This window comes from Equus przewalskii, chromosome 13 (assembly GCF_037783145.1).
Source record: "Equus przewalskii isolate Varuska chromosome 13, EquPr2, whole genome shotgun sequence".
Taxonomy (NCBI): domain Eukaryota; kingdom Metazoa; phylum Chordata; class Mammalia; order Perissodactyla; family Equidae; genus Equus; species Equus przewalskii.
In genome coordinates this window covers 1,063,295-1,079,972 of record NC_091843.1, presented here as the reverse complement: position 1 = coordinate 1,079,972, position 16,678 = coordinate 1,063,295, and the positions used below count along the sequence as shown (strand labels likewise).

Genomic DNA, 16,678 nt, shown 5'->3' with positions numbered 1-16,678 from the left:
AGGGTCACCCAGCCTCAGGGTGCCACATCCTCTACTCTCAATCCTGAGGAGCCCCCAGAGCCCAGCCTGGCCCAGGCCCAGGGCACCTGCACCTCATTTGGTGGTCCCGAGGGCAGGCCTCCCTCTGGCGATGCTGCGGTCCCCTCCCTGAACCTGCACGTGGACATCCGGCGAGCTGCGCCCATGACATGGGCACCAGCTAACATCTTGGACATGCTTGGCTGAGGGTGGCCTCTGGCTGCTGACCTTTGCTGGGCTCCTTTCTGCTCCCCTAGGTGAGGTGCCCACTGGGCTGTGCTGGCACCCCTGCCTGGCCCCCAAGTGCAGGGGTCCAGCCCACACCAGGTCCAGGGGTCATCACTGGCTTCCCCCGTCCCTTCAGCCCCTGGGGCTGCTGGTGGGCCAGCCCCTCCCTGGAAACCTGCTAAGGGCCCATCCAGCTGGTCAGTGTCATGCCTCAATCTGCAGCCACCCTTAGGCCAGCAGTTCACTTGTGAAGGGAAGGGGCCCCACCGCCAGGCAGGGTTGGGGAGGGCCTGCCGCATGCCGCACGTCGTACTCCCCCGGCTAGAGCTCATCTCCCTGGGCAGGGACTGAAGTTGGGGCCCCAGCCCAGACCTCTCTGACCTCGAGGTCCAAGCACACACTCAACCAGCCAGGTGATCCGGGGCACCGTGCACCCCTCTGAGCCTGTCCCCCTGTCTGTGACGGGTAAGTGTAGGCACCTGCTTGGCGCCATGCGATGTGGGAACCTGGCGGCAGGGACCCAGCCTGCCTGGGGCAGCATTTGGCTCTAGTGCGCGGTGACAAGCGCCATGTCACTTTGCCCGTAAATTAGACTTCAGGGGACCGCGTTCGCAGCACTCAGAAGCGCTTCCGCCGGGGAACGGAGCCGGCGCCCGGGGCTCCCCCGCGCCCTCTGCTGGTGGCTTTGCGGGGCTCCACAGCCGAAGGGCGGTGGCGAGGGGCGCTGCTGAGCTGCCGGCTGCCCTTTCCTTTCTGCGGCCTGTCCAGCGGCCCTGTGAGGCGGATGATCAGCGGGAGGAAGGCTGGAATCATAGAGAGCTGGGACTTAGCTGAGAAGCCATTCATAGTAACTCAAAGACTGGCGTCAAGTTTATTATTATCTCTTGTTAAATATCTTAGATCTTTTAGGAGCACATGGTCTACAAGGCATGGCAGGTTTTCTTCCCAGTACATTTCTGTGTGTGCAGTTATGTGACGGGAGGGGAGAGGACACAAACAGGTGGTACGCACGTGGGAAGGGGCTTGGAGGACAGGGCCCTGCTCCTGCGTCACGAGCACTGCTCCTCAGATTGAGAAGAGCCTCTGGACTTCCGCCAGGCAAACCTGAGGCCCAAGTCTCACAGACAGGTGACATCAGAGGAGAAAGTCCACTAGGGACAGCGAGGACTACAGTCTCACGAGCGTTCAACACATCCTAAAGGATCAATACACAATGGTGGGGGGGAGGTCTGCTGGCTGCACAGCTGCCTGTCCTGCAAGCGTCTTGTAGGGTGTGGAGGGGCTGTCAATCTCCGTGGTGCTAACTGGGAGGAGGGTCTTTCTCCTGCCAGGGGTGGGGTGCCTGGGCAGTGAGCTGGGATGGGAGGCCTGGGCCGAACGGTGCCAGCCTCCGGATGGTCCTTGGCTGCTCCCCGGTGAGGGCAGAGGCTTGACCTGCCAGGGCACCCGTGTCAGGCAGAGACCAGGGGGCAGAAGACAGGGTCCCCCCAGGGCCACAAGAATGTCCGCTTATTGCCTCGTGGCACAGAGCAATGCTGGATTGGTCTTCGGGGCCAGCCCCAAAGCCTTCCTTGCTGGAACCACGGTGTCCACCTCTGAGAAGGACGTTCAAGGCTTGGGAGGTGCCTCGGGTGGCAGATCGAGGCCCCGGACGGAAGAACTAGGCGTTTCTCAAAAAGGGCAGCTCTGGACCATCAGCTGGTTCTTCCGATTCTGGGCCAGGAAGTGGGGCTGGGGGCCTTCTCCAGAAAGAGGTGACGATGACTGTGTCTGCTATGACGGCACCTGACTTGGGGTCAGAGGCAAGACTTGTCTAGATTCAGAAAGACCTTCGCTGGGCTCCCTTCGGACTGAGGTTTTGAAATGTAACTTCTTCACACAGCTCAGTCTGTTAAGTTCTAATGGAAAAAATCTATTGAATGGATCTCCTTAACCCTCAGAAGAAGGCGGCCGGTTGGCCAGGCTCAAGAGAGGACCCCTCCCCAAATCCCTCATTTGTTGCTTTGTGATGGCAATATGGCCCCTGCCTTAAGCCTTTGAGAGGCAAGTGAAGAAAGCCATTCCCCAGGGAGAGGGAAGGCTGTGTGGAGGGACAGCACTTGGGGCGAGGGCTGGGAGACCACAGCTCCAGTCTGGCTCCACTTCCATCACTGTGTGACGCTCAGACCCTCATATTCCTCAGTAGAAATCGGGGTCATGCCACCACCCACCATCAGAGAGGCGTTCCCCGTGGGAGTGCCCAGCCTGGGGCTGCCCCTGTGGACGCTGCGCTAAATGGAATCTGAGTCTGGATGGGGAGAAGGCCTGGGCAGGCGTGGTGCTGGAGTCCAGGGAGCCCTGGAGCCCGGGCTCAGCTCTTCCTAGCTAGAGAGGAGGAAACGCCTCCTGGCCTGAACCAAAGGAGATGAATTCTCAGCCCTCTGCTTGCCCCACCAGGCATGGCCCCACCAACTGTGGGAGCGGGTTGCCGGGGCCGTGCCTGGGCCATCTCAGTAGCTGTTGTCTGTGAAGAAGGGTGTGTGGGCGGCCGGGGCACAGTCGCCCTCCTCTCGAGGCCCCGCCAGCTCCCCATACTCGCTGTTGTAGAACACCTGGCCTCCCTGTGCCCCCAGGTCCGGCTGCTGCCTCCCTTGGGGGTCAGGGTGCGCCCTGGTCGTGTCCACATTCCGGCCAGGTCCTTTACAGCTGCTGAGACAGGGAGGATGGCGTCAGTGAGAAGAGAAGATAAGAGGGACTAGACCCGAGTTGGAGTCTGGCTGGAATCATCAAAGACAACCAGAGCAGTAACTGAGCACAAAGCCAAGGGAAGCACACACAGACTTGACTTAAATAGCAAACCAGACTGATGTGACTATTGGCAAACTCTGGAACATTCTCTGTCCCAAAACTGGGTGTGGATCCACGCAAATGCCCAACTTCATCCCCCCAAACCTGCCTCCCTCCCAGTCTTGCCCATCTCAGGACTTAGCACCAACACTGACTCAATGGCTCAAGCACCTGCGTGTCATACTTGCTTCCTCCCTTTCCCTTCCCCCTCATATCCGGTCCAGCCAGAAGTCCTGTCTGTTCTAACTCCAGAACGCATCCATGCCTCTCTCTCCATGCCCTGTCCCCGCCTTAGAGAGAGGGGCCGTCACTGCACACTCTGTACTCTTCCCCCAGCACATCTCCCCTCGCCCCCTCCTGTCTGCCTAAAGTCCACTCTTCAGAGATGCTGGAAGTTGGATGATGTCCTTCTCCTGATACATCCTCCAGTGGCTTTCACCTACAGACCTAGATGAAATGCCACACTGCCCAGCATGGGATCTGGCATCCTGAGTGGACACTGAAAGGGCTGGATGGGTGACCTGGAAGTGAGGACAAGTTAATTCCCCATGAGGTGAGTGCTGACCAGTAGCTAACAGGAGACAGGAGAGGACTGGGCATCTGCCCTACAAACTGCTCATTCTGTCCTAGAAAGGCACATTCTATCCTTGCCTGTTTGGAGAATGGCAAAAAGGCCAAGTCACTCACAATGGTTTCCCATCACTCAGAATGAAATCCAACCTTCTCACCGTGGCCTGGGAGGCCCCGCTGGCTCCAGCCCACCTGCCTCGTGGACAGCCCCACGATGCTCCCTCCCTAGCTCTCACTTTCTTTGAGTTTTTTGAAAATGTTGCTTCGTGTTTCGTTGTTGTTTTTTGATTTGCACGGTGCCACTGAAAAGCCTGATGCCAATCTGACTCTTTTTTTCTAAGTGACTTGGTCTTTTTGCCTGAAATCCCAGAATGTTTCTCTTTAAAGTCTAACAGTTCTACTAGGATATGTCTTAGAGTCGACTGCTCTGGGCCAGTCTCCCCAGGTACCCTTCCAATAAGTAGATTCAGGGCTTCTTCTATTTAAGAGAGTTATCTTGAAGTACAAGTTTCAAATATGAGCTCTGTTCCACTGTGGGCATCTTCTTCCTCAGAGACTCCAACTGTACACATGTTGGATCTTTTCTACTCCACTTCTATATCCGTCTCCTTCTGATCCTTTTACCTCTTTATTTATTTCAGTTTTATTTTCTTGACTCTCTTCCTGTCCATCTTCTGTGTCTTCCTCCTGATCATATCTACTGTTTCTTGGGCATCCTGGTCTCCATTTCTGAGAGGATTTGTCTTTTATTTCAATTTCTTTCCTGCATTTAGTCAGCTCCTATTTGATATCTTCACACTGTTTGTCTCTTTCTCTTCTGAATTTTTGAATTTCTGATTTATGTACAGCTCCTTGATTGATCACATATTTAATGCATGCTGGAGTGTTGTATCAGTTTTCCTCTGCTTCATTTTTTTTGTCCTCATGTCTAGTGAAAGTTTTCAGTCTAATTTTCTTTTTTATTCTTATAATAACTCTGTATGGATAGTGCTTATTTTTTCTGTCCATGATGATTCACACTTGGATTTTTTAGACCAGAAAGAGCTTGTTCCCCTACAGAAGGGGCTAGGGATGTGTGTGACTTCCTAGGTTTCTTCATTCGGGAGTGCTGTATCTGACCCACATCTTTGGTATCACCTGAATTCCTTCAACTGGATCCTTCTTTCCAACAGCTCCATTCATGTCCTGTATGTATCGCCACCAGGGACCAACCAGTCACTTAGCTGGGAGTGCTGGGCCCCCTCTTGGCGGCTGCCACGCAGCCATGCTGACCTACCACAAGCCCAGGGTTCCCAGATCTTCTTTTTACCTACAGACTTGGGTGAAACACCAGACCACAAGGCATGGGACCTGGCATCCTGAGCGGACACTGAAAGGGCCGGATGGAAGACCTGGAAGTGAGGAGGAGTTAACTCCCCATAGGGTACGTGCTGCCTGGTGGCTAACAGGAGACAGGAGAGGACTGGGCAGATAAATGAGCTCCTTCTTCTCCCCTGCAGTCCCCTCCAAGACACATTCTATCCTTGCACCTGTCTGGACAGTGTTCCACACGCCAAGTGAATGCATCTGCCAAGTGCCCTGTGGCACCTCTTTGTGGCTCTTCATGATGTGTGTCCAAGGGGACTCGTGCAGAGAACAGCACCCTCTGCTGCTGTCATGAGGTGCGGTTTCTGGAAGGAGCAGTTCTATTGGGTGTGTATCTGCCTTCTGGATTCTTGATGCGATCTCGCCTCCATAGCACTCTCATCTTCCACAACTTTCTTCTTCCTTCACCACCAAGCACCTGAGGGGCACACTCCCTTCCTGCTCACTGCCCTCTCAGAAGCAGTGCCTTCCCACTGTGCCCTGGGAGCCTGCTCCGCTCCACCAGCTCTCTGCCTCTACTATCTCCCCAGTCTGTGTGGCCACTGTCCCGAGGACCTTGTCACACTGCCCTCTCACGGGGCAGTCCCCATCCTACTGTCCTTCCGCTGTGGTTCAGGCATGGCTTGCTGGTCCCGGTGCCAATTTCCCCACTTGCACACAAACCGGAGTCTTTCTCCTGGTTACGTCACAGGCACAGGCTCTGAGCAGCCTTCCTTTATCTGCTGTTTTTAGGAAGATGTGTGGAGATTTGAATTTAAGTGGCTGTCATCCTCTGGCTCACTCTCTTACTAAATTACTTTTCTTTGAAAGATAAAATACTGTTTGGCAAAGAAACATTAGCCAGAAACTATTTCTGTCAATGCAATTAGCATTAATTTCCAAAACTAGGTTACTAATAGAGGTCACCTGATGGAATCAATAAAAACAAAAAAAGAGACCAAGATGCACGATACAGATGCAGTCATTATTCCTGGGCATATGGCTCCGCAGCCGCCAGTGCAGCGTTCACAGTGCTGCAGACTCGCCCTTTGTGGGCTGCTGGGAAAATACCCAATAGTCGGTTAAGTTGTGGAGTCATAAAGGCAACTCCCAGAAAGGAGAAAAAGGTACCAACTGCCCCTAATGCGACACAGACGAATACTGTGGTCTAGAGTAAGACATGCAGTGACAGCATCATATCTTGATTCAAAAACAGCGTAGGCAGAAGCCAAGATTTACTTTGGAAAACTGTGTCAGAGGACCTGAAAAGGGGCTCCTGAGAAAGACACTGATGTCAAAGGTCCAGGTAAATGGCCTGAACACAATGATTTGAAGAAAGCAGACAAAAGCAATGTTTTATAAAATATTATAGGTCCTGTCACTTCAACAGCTATGTGCAAATCAACTAATAAGGTGAACAAGTAGACATTTAACTATTTTATCTATACCCTAAAAGTTTAAATATTCAGTTTTTTGGGGGGCTATCTTGGGCAAATGCAGGTCACCTTCTATCTGGGCCACCCTCTGTGCAGGTACACATGAGGATTTCTCTGTATCTGATTCTTATCAAAATAGGACATGAGCCAGCTCCAGGTCACATGATCTGTCTGGCCCCTGCGCCCACTGGGCTAAGTGCGGGGGCTGGGCTGGCTGTGGCCTCCCCTGTCTCGGGGGGTGCGTACGTATGGTGGGCACGGTGGATCATACTCGGTTTCACAAAGAGGTGGCATCTGAGCGTCTGTCAAATGGGAGGGGGTGGGGGACCCAGCACCAGGTGTGCCAGGTCAGGACGGTGACGGTGGTGGGGGCTCCTTGGGGAAGGCCTGGTGGCCGAAGACCTCGAGTCCCAGAGCAGCTTGCCTTGAACCCACAGAAATGCAACAGAGAGCCAGGAAATGTTCCAGGTCAGAGAGTGAGGGGCACACGTAGGCGCAGCCTCCCTCCCGGGCCGCTCGCAGGGGAGGAGGCTCGAGAGGCCCTACCTGAGCTGGCCTTCTTGTCGGTGCCTGCTCTCCAGCTGCTCCAACTCCTCAGAGGCCAGCACCATCCCACTGTCCGTCTGGTTATCCTGTGTGGAGAGGACAAGTCCAGGCTGCAGGCCCCGCTGAGGCCCGTCTGCAGGCAGCTGCCCCCCAGGCAGGACAGGGCACATGGACCCCCACCTCTGCCGACCTCATACCCATCCTGTGGGAAGTGAGCATCTGTTTCATCATCGGAGAATGAAAGTGAGGGTCACCTGCCCCACCACAGAGGGAGAAACTGAGGCCTGGGGGGCCATGCCTGGCCCATGCTCAGGAGGTGGCAAAGCTGGGACACCCAGTGCTGGGGGACCTCCAAGGTGGCCCCACAAGTGCTCAGGGTACAGGCAGAGCAGGAGCACCAGGAGAAATGGGGAAAGTATTGAAAGACTTGGCAGCTCACAGGATAGATGAATGGTCCTCCTGCAGACACAGCCAGGTCTGGTGGCTCTGCCACCCTCAGGTTGCCGTGATTGGTGCGGTCCCATTTGGCATCACGTGGAGGGGAACTGCACTGTTGTCAGTTTGGGGCCCCCCAGGGTCTTCATCTTGTTCTGGGGACACCACTGCCCATGCTGGCAGCCTCCCCAGCCAACGCTCACTGACCAGTCCTGTCCAGAGGGAGGCTGGGGCTGGAAGGGTCCTGGCTGCGAGCTGCCGGCACTCGGCTGGAGGCTCAGGCTGCGCTTTCACAGAACCGCACACCTGCTTGTCCCTCACAGAGCCGTTAGAGCTGCACCGAGCCTGACCCTCGTCTGAGCAGGCAGGGGGGTCTCCAGTGCCCTGTACCCCAGCCACCTCCTCTGGTGGCTCTGACCCCTGTCTCAGGCCACGTAGCTTGGTGGCCACCAAAGGGGGCCCTGCCTACGGCCGATCCAACAAGGCCCATCCGGAAGGAGGAGCCTACGCTGCTGGGAGAGAGAGAGCTGGCGCTGCCAGGGGGCCCCGGGTGAGTGAGGACGACACAGGTGAGGCGGCTGAGAGGCAGCGGCATCATGGGAGCACCCAGACCCCAATGTGCCAAGGCGCAGCCTGGACTTGACATTTCAAGGGACAGTCGCTCCCTTCCCTGAGCTGGTTTCTGCCCCTTGCCTGAGGAGTTCCTGCCATCTGCCTCCTGCAGAGAAAGCCCAGAGGCCCTGATCTGGGGCGCACAGGCCCCCCACCACACTTACCACTGAGGCCTTGTAGGTAGTCGAGGTCATGGGAAATTCTTCAAACGTTTTCATCCTGGAGGGACCCTGGGTCTGAGTCCCTCTGGCCAGGCATCCCGGAAAGGACACACAGTTGTAATATCTGTGGGAATAAAACAGAAGTGCTGAAGAGACGTACCCCAGCACCCCTCCTGAGAGCTTGCTCCACCTCTCCGTCTGCCTCTCTCCTCCCAGGAAGGACCTGGGCCCGGGGTGTGAGGATGAGGCCCGGGTCTGAATGCCAGTCTGCACTCCTCCCCAGGCTTCTGCAGCCGTCCCCCATGCGGCCCCCTGACACCGAGCTGTGTCTCCTCTCCTGTGCAAGAGGACTGAACCTCCTGAGGCCACTGCTGAGGAGGGTATGGCAGGCAGTGGAGCTGGTGAGAGACGGGGTGGGGGGAGCTTCACCCTGGGATGGGCCACCCTGTGCAAGGCAGGCAGGCTTGGTGCTGCAAACCACTGCCTGGCCTGTATGTGTGTGAATGCTTGTGTGTGGACATTTGTGTTCACTTGTGTATACATGCACTTGTGTGCACTGGGGGCTTGGTAAAATGAGCCTGGCAAGAACCAACTGGCTGTTCCTGTCCCCCAGGCCTGGCCCTGCACTACACTGGGGCACATGGGCAGGGGTCTCAGAGCGCCTCTTTCAGCAACACCAATGGGAATGTGGACGGCAGGACCTTCCCGGAGAGTAAACCGCCACTGGCAAGACAACTCGGATCCAGAACTTTGGGAACTTAGGCTACATTCTAGTCCTGAATATGGGTTAGTGGCTGGCCTGCCCTGCTCCCAGGGTCTCTGCTGGGGGCTCTTGGGACCCACCCCACCCCTGGCCTGGGCGCTGTGCCCAAGAAGGGTGCTCCCTTGAAGCTGGGGGATGGGCTCTCAGGGGCTAGGAGTGTGGAGAAGCGGAGGAGGCTGGAGGACAGCAAGGACTAAGGAGGCGCAGAGAAAGCAAGGCCACATGGCCCTGGAGGGGTGCTGAGGCTGACAGGAGGGCCTCACCGACACCAGCAATGTCACTTAAAATCACTTTGCTCTTTGCGTTGGCGTACAGCGCTCAGTCCTCAGAGTTTCCTTTCCTGATGACTGAAGAGGATAACATATGCCATGTCCAAACTGCTGTCCTCCCGCCTGGGGACCCACGCACCGGGAGGGCGGCTGACCTGGCGGCCAGGCTGTGCCGGGGTAGGCTCAGTGGGCTGTCCTCTGCATCGGCGTCGGCCTCGGTGACGTGCAGGGCTGTGGTGGACGCCTGCAAGAAGCTGCCCTCTTCCGAGCTCTGAGAGCCACAGGGGGCTATGCAGACCTCCTCCTGGCAGGGAGGCAGAGGTAGCCGGGTCAGAGGCCACCGTGTCCCCCTCAGCTCCTGCCGCTGCACTCAGGATGGCTGGGGCTCCTGACTTGTGAAGTACTGTGCTCTGTGGGCTCTGGGGATTAAATGAGCCCACCTGGCCGATCCTCCCCACCGCCCCCCAGGGGCCCATGTACAGAGGGGCAGGCAGAGCAGGAGCACCCTGGCTCCATGGTGCTGCCAACTCTGCAGCCTCTAGCAGAAGCAGCACCAGCACTTCCCACCCTTTTCCTGGGGCAGAAACAGGAGCCAAAGTGTCTGTCCCCAGCCCCTGAGGCCTGGACAGCAGGTCGCTCTCTGCTCACTCCTCCTGGTCCCAGTCCTGGTGCACCAGTGAGGCCCTGAGTCCGTCCTGAGCTGGCTTTGTTCCCCACCTATGACGAACACGGTGTGGGAGGGAGACGCAAGTCCAGGGCAGGTGTAGGGGGCAGAGCTGCAGGAGGCGGAGGCGCAGAGAGGGAGTGGAGGCCACACTGCTCCTCAGCCAGAAGGCAGGGGCTCCTCGCAGGCCCCTTGCGGACCAGCCTGGGGCTCCTCGTGGGCAAAGACAGGCTCTGACCATCTGCATGATGGCCCTAGGGTAGGGTCCAGAGGTTGCTGTAGCAGGACAGGGCGGAGAGGGGGCTCACCTGCTGGCCCCCACCCTGGAGCAGGTCTCCCAGGATCTCCACCAGCTCTGAGAATGCAGGCCTCTCTTTGGGGTCCCCGGACCAGCAGCTCAGCATTATGCGACGTCTGCAGGTAAAGCCGGCTGCTGGACGTGGTCTGAGTGGGCCAAGCACCCTGCACCAACAGACCCCAGGCCGCCCCCCGCCCTGCCCTCCTCCAGGGGTGGGAAGGAGAGCTGTTCATTGAGAGATGAGTGGTGGAGTGAGAAGCTATGCCTGCAGGCCTCCACCCCCTCGCTGTGCCTGCACAAACTCCCCCCACCTCGTCCCGCCCCACGCCTGCATGCCCCCCTTCCCAAGCCTGAACCCAAAACCCCCTTCCTCACTCCCTGTACTCATCCACCCCTCCAGCCCCCTAGCAGCTGCATGGCGGGCCAGGAGACTCACATGGCAGGAGTGGCCAGGTCTGGGGCCCTCATCCGTGTGCCCTCTTTCAGCCGCTGGCAGAACTCCTCATTGATCTGCACTCCAGGGTATGGGGAGGCCCCTGATGGCAGAAACAGGACAGAAGTGGGGGTGGGTGGGGAGCAGGACGCAAACGACCTCTGTCCTGGGCCGCCCTAGCAGGGTGCTCGTCCTGCTGCTCCCTGCCCAGCACTAGAGCGCCATCTGGTTAAGAGAGCAATGGCTCCCTCTTGCTATGGCACTGTGAGCACCAGCACTTTAGAGACACCTTAGCGGAAACACGATTCCTGGGATCTTTGGGGCCGGGAGAGCCGCGCTGAGCCAGCGGAGCTGCCCTGTCACCATGACCCCTCTTGGGAGAGGCCTTCTCTGGCTGCCCAGTCCAGCCCCTCCCTAGGTCCCATGGCTCTGCCTGCAGACAGGCCCTGGACCCAGCCCTCCTTGCCCCAGGGGACCTGGCTCTCCTGACCACAGCAAAAGCACTCAGCAGCAGAGGCCTGGTTTAGACACGAGTCAGACTGCTCTCTCCCTCGCTCAAAGCCCCATAGGGCTGCCCCTGACTGAAATTCCAGATCCTCATCCCACCTGGCGCCGGGCCTGTGGGGCTGCGGGACCAGCTCTCCTCACTTTTGCTGCACCTCTTGGCGCTCACCCTGCCTGTGCCCTGCCCGCCTCCACCACGCGGGGATCGTGGGCCTGGCTGCCCTGCGCTCTGGACTGCCGTCCTCCAGGCCCACCTGCCTCTATCCCACCTGCCCCCCAGCCCCTGGCAGACACAGCTGTCCTGTTCCATCCTGTCCGGTCCTTCCTGTGCTCTGTCTGCTCTTCTGTGTAAGCGATAGTGTTCAGCACACCTGCCATTTGGTGCTTTTGCTTTCCCACTTGTCCACTGCTGTCCCTCACCTAGCAGGGGACTTCATCTTGGCCCCAGCGGGGCCCAGTTCCCGTGTGGGGCTCATGTAAGTAGGTGCAGTCATTAAGTGAGCACCCAGTTCCCTCCGGGCCGCTCCCCAGCCCTTGAAGGCAGAAGCGGCATCCCCAATGGCAGGTGAGGAAGGGGCTCAGCCAGGGAGAGGCAGATTTGGGGGGACCCTTGAGGCCTGTCCCTCTGAGACCTGTGGTGAGCTGGAGGCTCTGCCCCGGCACAGGCTGTTGGTGAAGGGATAGGTAGGGGCTCTCGAACCACCTGCCTCAGAACCACCTGGGCTTCTTGCTCCAGGTGCTTCCTGTGCCAGAGGAGACTGTGATCCCACCTCTCCCCTCCCCTGCACCCTGCCCTGCACTCACCCAGGGAAAAGATCTCCCAGAGCAGTACCCCAAAGGACCACACGTCGCTCTGCGTGGTGTACACCTTGTCAAAGATGCTCTCCGGGGCCATCCACTTCAGGGGCAGCCGGGCCTGTGGCAGGAGGAGGGAAGTGTGTCTGCATGGGGAGGGAAGAAAAGGAGAGGGCCAAAGCCTTGGGCAGCCCCCTCCTGCCTAGTCTACCCAGGACTCTGGGGCCAGGCCCCCAGGAAGGCTTTTGGCCACACATCCCTGTATGTGCTCAGATGGCTCCTGCAACTTGCCCTGCTCTCCCCACCTCTGCTCCACAAGTGCCTGTCACCACCTTGAAGGCTTCTTCCCTTTTGCTGTCCTCCTGGGTTCATCCGGGCCCGTCTCTTCCCTGTGCTCTCCCAGGGAGCACTTGTACCCCTCCTCCAGCTCCAGACCCCTCAGCCCAGCATCCCAAGGAACCCCAGATCCCTGTATGCCCTCACAGCCCGACCTCATCCACTCATGTGGTCCCCACACTGGAAGCCCAGCATCACTCCTCACCCCTCCTCCTGGGGCTCCTGATGTGCCTTCCCCACCCTGTGTCTCTCTTCCTCTTATGGCCTCTACTTGGGAGCCCTGAGGGCCACAGCCCTTCCTGACTGGCCTCTGCCTCCACCCCAGCACCCCCACTCCCCTCTCCTGACAGTCTGTATGGGGGCTTCTGGACTGCACACCTGACTCTCACCTCCGCATGCCCCCACACACCTGCGAGTTAGAATGAAGGACAAAAGCCTTCTGCACGGTAGCCGGCCATAACCTAGACCCATCCCACCCATTGCCCTCCTTCCGGGCCTCTCCCTTCCTCCCCTGGGGCAAAGCCCTTGCCAGCTTTGGGTGCTCATTCAGGTGCGGGCCTGGCCACCTTGGAGAGCCACCACTGAGACATACGCTGCACCTAACACCTGTGCATTTTTCTGTGACCGCCCAGGCCTGTCCATCTCTAGGACAGACACCATGTGGGGTCCACCTCTGCGTGCCCAGTCCCCACAGGCCAGGTGTTGGGAGTCAGTGTCCACCTAACAGACCAATGGCCAAAGACAGGCTGCCATCGGAGCACTGTGGGCCCTGCCGGTTGGCTCCCGCCCCCACTCCCTGCCCCAGGTGCCTCAGTGGGGTCACGAGGGTCCCTGCAGATGCAGGCCCTCAGACCTTCCATGTGGGTGGTGGTAAGTCCCCCACCCTCCCTCCCTCCGCGGCCTCCACTCACACTGCCCTTGCGCACGTAGTCAGGGTCTTTGTAGATGTCCCGGGCTAGGCCAAAGTCACAAATCTTCACCACGTCACTCTCTGACAGCAAGATGTTCCGGGCAGCCAGGTCTCTGTGGATGCACTGCAGCGCGAGGAGGTGCGCGGGAGCGGTCAGTGCAGGCCCCCGGGGCCGCGACCACGCCTCAGCCCTGCTCTTGCAGACACAGATTTCTGTGTACACCCAGGACTTGCCATAGGGAGGGCTCGTGGAACTATGGGGACAGCAAAGGAGCCTGTAGGGTGGGACAGACTCTGATTCCACATCCACCTCTGCTACTGACTAGCTGGAGATCTTAGGAAGTCACTTCCACACTCTGGGCTCAGTTTCCTCCTCCACAAAGTGGGAGAGACCTGCCTCAACCACAGGGTGCTGTGGGGAGAGCGAAGATGGAGCACGCCTTGACATGCTGGTGGGTCTCTATCCTTCTTCCCCTGAAGGGCCTGCTGGGGCAGTCACCTTGCGGGAGGCCAGGAACTCCATCCCTCGGGCCACCTGGAAGCTGTAGCAGACAAGGTCTTCCATGGTCAGTGGGCTCAGCCACAGGTCCTCTGCTGCACCAAGGAGCAAGGTGGGCTCAGACGGGACCCCTTGTTCCATCCCACCCCAAAGAGAGCATTTGTTCACCCAACCCTGGCAGCATCCCTCCTGGCCGGGCTTGAGGTCCCTGGCGCTACGTAACAAGTATGTGGGCCCCTTCGGCTGCCCCTCAGCCTCCACTCTCTCTGCGATACCCATGAATTACTCCCAGAGCAGTGCTACTTCTGCCTGGACTGCTCCCCCACTTTCTGCAAGGCGAACTCGCATGCATCCAGTGATACCCAAACCAAACGTCAAAAGTCTCTGAAGACTGCCCCTGAGGTGTTCTCCCGTCCTAAGGCAGAGCCCATCACATGCTCCCCCATGTAAGCCCCTCCAGAGGGCCCCAGGCTGGCTTATCCTGATCGTGAGGCATCATCGCGCCAGACAGACATCTTGGGCAAGGGGAAGCCAGGCTCTTACCTTCTTGAACCAAAGGGGTCCGCCCTGCCCCACCCTTGCCCATCAAGAGTCGCGTGAAAAGGGCCCTGTCGCTGCTCCCCGGTCTCCTCCGGTCAGCCCTCGCACCCTCCACCATGGCCTGGAAGCGCCTTCGCTGCTCAGGGGATTTCTCCTGCAGATGCACGAAGCGAGTTGGAGGAACAACCCACCACCCACGGCAGAGGCACTGCCCCAGCCCATCTTGGCGCTTCACCAGCTCACCAGCAGCGACCACCTACCGCATAGGGGCTGAAGGCCTCCCGCTTGGCGCGCAAGAAGTTGGAAAGGTTGCCATACTTGCAGAACTCCACGATCACCATGAGGGGGCCTGGGGCAGGGCAGGGCAGGAGCCGGGAGCTGGTGACCGAGGGCATGCTGGAGGGCAAGCGCTGTGCAACACCCCTCCATGCCCCTTCCTGTGCCTCACCCTGCCCCTGCCCCGCCCCCTACAAGCCCAGCTGACCCTGCCCACCCAAAGAGCCAGTGCGGCCCAGGGCCTCTCCCTCCACCCGGGCCTCGCTCTGCTCCGCACCGTTGGGCTTGGTGCACGCCCCCAGCAGGTTGACCACGTTGAGGTGGTTACCGATGTGGATTAGGATCTTGAGCTCCGACATCAGGGCGCGGTGCTCACTGGCGGTGGCGCCCTCTGGAGGGGATACAGGGGCTTTGCACGGTGCCGGGCCTGCCCTGCCTTGGCCCCAATCCCGGCATGCCCCTCCGCCCAGGTCCCTGGCTTAGCTAAGGCATGCCCAGTGCTCTTGCCGGTGGGGGCGCAGCACGTCCTGCCCGCCCCTCTTTGGCAGGGGTTCAGGTGAGATTGAGGAGTATTACTCAGACCTGAGCCTCAGACCCAGCTCTGACTCCCTGTAGAACCTTGAGGGAGACTGGCTCTGAAGCTCAGTTTCCCCTGCTGCACCACAGCCTAACAGCCCACCCGGAGCTGCTGCTCCCACCAGGTCGGCAGCCCCCCGACCTGCTGGCCCCACACCTTTCAGCATCTTCACCGCCACGGTGTCACAGCCGCTGCCCTTGTTGATTCCGAAAGCAGAGGCTTCCACCACCTTCCCAAAGGCCCCGTGGCCAAGGACTCTCCCTGTGGGGGCAGGGAGTGGGTTCCAGGTGAACTGTATGGGAGTAGGGGTGGAGAGGGATGGGCAGCAGGGACAGCCCATGCAGAGGGCAAGGAAGGAAGGCCCAAGAGGGGGAGGAAGATCGAGAGCCCCTCTGCCAAACAGGAAGAGCACGGGGAGTCTGAGCGGGAAGAGAGGGAGAGGGTAGGCAGACAGGAAGGCCTGCATCCTCTCCCAGCAGGTGTGATGGGCCCACCCTGCTCGGAGCAGCAGGAGGTGACCTCGGGGCCTGGGAACTGGGAGCCCTGGCCATGGCTGTGGGGATGCACTCCCAGATGGACAGGTCAGGCCAGGTGCGGGCTAGGCGGGACCTTCTGGCATGCGTTCTGAGAATGGAGGGATTTCAAGGCTCCAGCGGAAGCTGTCTCTGCCAGACAGGACAGGGTGAGTGTGGCAGGCTGGGTGCTGGCCTCACCAAGGTGCAGCCGCTCCCGGGGGAACTCCCACTGGCTGGCATCATAGGACAGGTATTCACACTGCTCCTCCAGAGGCACCTCCCCAGGGTCCATGATGATGGACAGGTAGCCCGTCTTGATGTCTGCGTGAGCTGGCTGGGGGTGGAGGTGAAGCAGGGGCAGTTCATTGATGTGGCCATACCACAGAGGGTAAAACTTTGCCCAGGACAGATGGGATCTCCTTAGGGACTTTCAATCAAGGCGGGGACAGCCAGCCACCTAGACAACCTCTGGTCACGTAAGAACCCAGTATGGAAGGCTCAGGAAGGCTTCCCAAGAGATGGGGCTTCCAGCTAAGCCAGGACCCGACCTTATTCCTTATCTTAATGGATGGCCAGGTTGGAGAGAGACCCCATGAGGAGCTGGAGAGTGGCTCAGCAGGGGGAGAAGTGCTCACCCTCCTCATGTTACAGAAGATGAGGAGGAGGAGGACCCAGAAGAAGACTGCGATGACCCCGGTGCCGACAAGGATCACGATCTCCATGTTGCCTTTATCCTCGGAGCCTGAGTAGGGAGAAAGGGCCTAGTGCGTGCGTGAGGAGGACAGGGTGCACCCTGCGGCAAGCGCCCCTTCTCGTGGGCACAACTTGCCGTGAGGTGGCCACGAGAAGGCGCCAGGTGGGGGCAGGAGGTGGGGGAGGGGCAGGTGGGAGAAGCCGGACCTTCTACGGCCACACTGGCGGAGGAGTTGACGCAGCCCTTGGCATTGCACACGCTGCACAGATAGCGGCCTGCGTCCTCCTCGCGCACGCGCTGGATGCTCAGCTTCTGGTTTGAGTCGGCCAGGTCGATTCCTGCAGGGAGTTGGGGGGACGTTCAAGGTCAGGTGGGTCTGGGGGCCTTCGCCTTGCCAGCCTCCGGACCCCAGCCTTCCCCAGGGTCCAT

The 16,678-nt window shown here is 59.0% G+C and overlaps 1 protein-coding gene across 6 annotated transcripts in view; it reads right to left on the bottom strand.

Moving 5' to 3' along the window:
* Positions 1–1,087: 1,087 nt before the first annotated feature.
* Positions 1,088–16,678, bottom strand: part of FLT4 (fms related receptor tyrosine kinase 4) — a 40,124-nt gene continuing 24,533 nt past the window's right edge. For 3 of the 6 annotated variants that reach the window (XM_070570041.1, XM_070570036.1, XM_070570039.1), the window contains 16 exons: positions 16,456–16,587; positions 16,191–16,297; positions 15,754–15,889; positions 15,197–15,301; positions 14,741–14,854; positions 14,448–14,536; positions 14,191–14,341; positions 13,648–13,742; positions 13,150–13,272; positions 11,912–12,023; positions 10,607–10,706; positions 10,181–10,286; positions 9,364–9,512; positions 8,180–8,300; positions 6,969–7,054; positions 1,088–2,931 (listed from right to left, as the gene is read on the bottom strand). In XM_070570041.1, coding sequence (XP_070426142.1) covers positions 2,736–2,931; positions 6,969–7,054; positions 8,180–8,300; positions 9,364–9,512; positions 10,181–10,286; positions 10,607–10,706; positions 11,912–12,023; positions 13,150–13,272; positions 13,648–13,742; positions 14,191–14,341; positions 14,448–14,536; positions 14,741–14,854; positions 15,197–15,301; positions 15,754–15,889; positions 16,191–16,297; positions 16,456–16,587 — 1,922 coding nt within the window. In that variant the 3' untranslated portion in view covers positions 1,088–2,735. Of the gene's footprint in view, positions 2,935–6,968; positions 7,055–8,179; positions 8,301–9,363; positions 9,513–10,180; positions 10,287–10,606; positions 10,707–11,911; positions 12,024–13,149; positions 13,273–13,647; positions 13,743–14,190; positions 14,342–14,447; positions 14,537–14,740; positions 14,855–15,196; positions 15,302–15,753; positions 15,890–16,190; positions 16,298–16,455; positions 16,588–16,678 lie in introns of all 6 variants that reach the window. The other 3 variants (XM_070570035.1, XM_070570038.1, XM_070570040.1) reach the window with 1 other exon arrangement.